The sequence below is a fragment of the Athene cunicularia genome, assembly GCF_003259725.1.
Source record: "Athene cunicularia isolate RWA chromosome 7 unlocalized genomic scaffold, athCun1 chr7_part1, whole genome shotgun sequence".
In the NCBI taxonomy this organism is placed as follows: Eukaryota; Metazoa; Chordata; class Aves; order Strigiformes; family Strigidae; genus Athene; species Athene cunicularia.
This window is the reverse complement of record NW_020799107.1, coordinates 35550654-35553587: the sequence shown is the minus strand read 5'-3', so window position 1 is coordinate 35553587 and position 2934 is coordinate 35550654. Positions and strand designations below refer to the sequence as shown.

Sequence of the window (2934 nt, the reverse complement as noted above, 5' to 3'; positions counted from 1 at the left end):
GAAGGCACTCATGGCACTCAAAGCTGGAATGGGACTCATTTGTGTTGTACTGCTAACGGCAGTGGTGATTACTACTTGCATTCCTTTGCTTGCAGCATCTACAACTGCTTTGTAGATCGCGTCCACCGACGTATCACCCTGAGCAGCGACGTTGAGGTTATCCTTTGCCTGTTGTCCGAGAGATGGTTCAGTTCTTTGCTGCAAATCACAAGATGGTTCTTGGAAAGGAGGAAGCATTGTGTTGGAGCTCTCAGGAACTGGTGCCATTCCCATTTGAGTGATCATTCTTTTGTTTAGGACAGCAGCATCTTCCTGCATTCTCACCTGGAAAAAGTAAGAGAAAAAGATGGAAATTGCTATTCTGCCTGAAGTTCTATTTCAACAGACAAACTTTGTTTTCATAAAATGGTGGCCAGGGTGAGTATCTGTTGCAGTACATCTTTTTATTTTGGTTATACATCAGTTTAATGCTGAACAAGCTAGATAGAAAACAAAAAACCCCATAATTTAGAGGAAAACAAAAACACTGGCTCTTACACTTTGCCTCATGGATCAAAATAGATGCCTTGCATAAAACGATACAACGTACCATGGACTGCTGAGACTACATTACCATCTCTGAAAGAGTCTTTTCAGGGATTTCCTCTTCTGATTGAAGTACAGCACTCTCCTTTTTTCTCTCAAGCCCTAAACAACTCCACCAAGGTCAACGTATCTGTTCTCAACTACTCTCTTTTGTTCCTTCCCAGACCCTAATTTTGCTTCTTCCTTCCCTACCGACTGTTCTGGGCTCCTTGTACACTCCTCACTCAATTTCTGGAACGTAGGCGATCACTCTCCTTTTGGAATTGGCTAACATTTCCAGTTTTCCCCTTTTGGTTATGTGCTTCTCTCGTGAGATCTCTTTTTACTTCAGTCCCTTGTAAACCCTGCCTGCATCCCTTTGCATTGCAGCTGTAATGCCAGGCACTGCCACAGTAAACTGTAACCTTCAGATTAACTGTGCTTTTTGTATTTCTTGTCACATATGTAGGCAGTGAAGACGATGTGAAGAATAATGCTATAACAAAAAAACTGTAAAAAAACCAAGGGTAAAATATTTCCAAAAGCTCCTTTAAATACTTACTATTTATATAGCTGAGAATTTGAAGCAAAAAATACTGAGATAAAGCCAGCAAAATTCATACAAAACCAAAAAGAGGTAATAGGCAGTTAGAGGACTGTGATTTTGCAATAGCAGCGAAACATTTACACTGAGAAAATGACACGTCTTCTTTTTCCTTCGTAAAGGGTAAAAGCACTTTCTGGTGCTATCTGCATGCTTCTGTCTTCACGTCCTGAGTTCTGCAGCAAGCAGGGTAATACTGAATAATAATAAATACGTCTTTTAGCTCTGGGTTTATTACCTGTTTTGGTTGCTATGCTTCCTGTCAGTGTTGTTACTTTGACAGTTCAACTTGCATTATGAAGAATTGTCTATTTAAGTGGATAGCAGGAAGGGATCATTTTTGCACAGTTTGTCATTGTATATTCATTCTAATGCCTGTTTTCTTCTGTATGTACAATCCACGTCACAGCTACTAGCTCTTCCACTCAGCTGCAGTGGAATTACAAGAGGACTGGTACGCACAGTCACGTATAACCATTTATTAAGTTTCTAATTACCGTGAAGTGGTATCAATACTTATTTCTCACCACTGAGTTGTTAGAGCTGTCTAAAATGGAATTTATGATCATTTCTGCAGCATGGAAAATGGTTTTGCTAAAAAATTGTCAGAACGCATATAGCATTTTTTTTCTTTTTTCCCCAATACATGCAGCACAACTCTCTGCAAAGAAATGATACCCAATTTCTATGGAAAAAGGTATAAAATGTCACTAACAAATGTTACTGATTTGCAAAATCCAAACGCTACTGAAAACTGTATACATTGTATTGTCTTAATCACTCAGCAAACAAAACCCCTCAAACTACAGAGGATATAATTTTACCTATGGAGAGTTGCACATTTGTTTGAATATTGAGTTAATTTTGCTTTCTACCTGGAAATTTTGGAACAGACATGCCATGGGGTTTGGGTTGTTAGCTGGGCCAGGAATTGGGGGCTGGCCTTGAAAGCCCTGCATGTTCTGATACCCCTGGAGAAGGTGCTGCTGCTGCTGATTTGAAGGAAACATCTGATTGTTGTTTAATAGTGACTGGAGATGACTCAGCTGATGGTTATTCAAAGCAGTGTTTATAGATGACATGTCACCTGTAATTCAAACACAGGGAAAAAGAAGTCAGTATAGTTTTCAACAGTCAGGAGGAATTTCCTTGAGTCAAATTTTAACTGACTGCTAAGCAAATGCCTCTGTAAAACAACACTTTCTCCCTTCAATCTTCTACGGAACGGTCCTCAAGGCATGTGTCTCCTACTCTTTATTCCTTTATTTCTTCAGTATTGCTTCTTTTGCATGTCACATCTATCTGGACTCTTTCTAAAGGTTTCTGACATGACTCTCTTTGCCTTTGGAAGGGTACACAGCCAAGTATGGCAGAATGAGCTTCTACGATAGTCAGTGTCTTGGAATCTGACTCTTACTTTCCAAAGAATGACTGTTTCAAAGTGTACTGGGGTGGTGAGGGGGAGGAGGACACAGAGAGAAAGAGAAAATAATTTTAAAACCTCAACAAAATTAGGTTTTCATTAACCATGACAAAATAAGATGAGCTAACTGCAAATGAGCAAAGGGTTTTTGGCTCACAGTCAAATGTCAGCCAACACTCTCAACATTTATTTTTTTTTTCCATTCTAGACAAACCGCTGTATTCATATTTTGTATTACGTGAAAATCTCACTTTACATGAAAATCATAGTTCTAGTAAAATAAACACAGTTGAACCTGACTTTATCAAATAATAAAGCCTTAAAAAGTAATATATTTTTTTTT

General features: G+C 38.7%; 1 protein-coding gene across 1 annotated transcript in view; it reads right to left on the bottom strand.

Moving 5' to 3' along the window:
• MBD5 (methyl-CpG binding domain protein 5) overlaps positions 1 to 2934 on the bottom strand; it is a 90240-nt gene that overhangs the window by 13233 nt on the left and 74073 nt on the right. The window contains exons 10-11 of the mRNA XM_026852530.1: positions 2044 to 2255; positions 7 to 324 (exon numbers count right to left, since the gene is read on the bottom strand). Of these exons, the coding sequence (XP_026708331.1) occupies positions 7 to 324; positions 2044 to 2255 (530 nt within the window). The remainder of the gene's footprint in view (positions 1 to 6; positions 325 to 2043; positions 2256 to 2934) is intronic.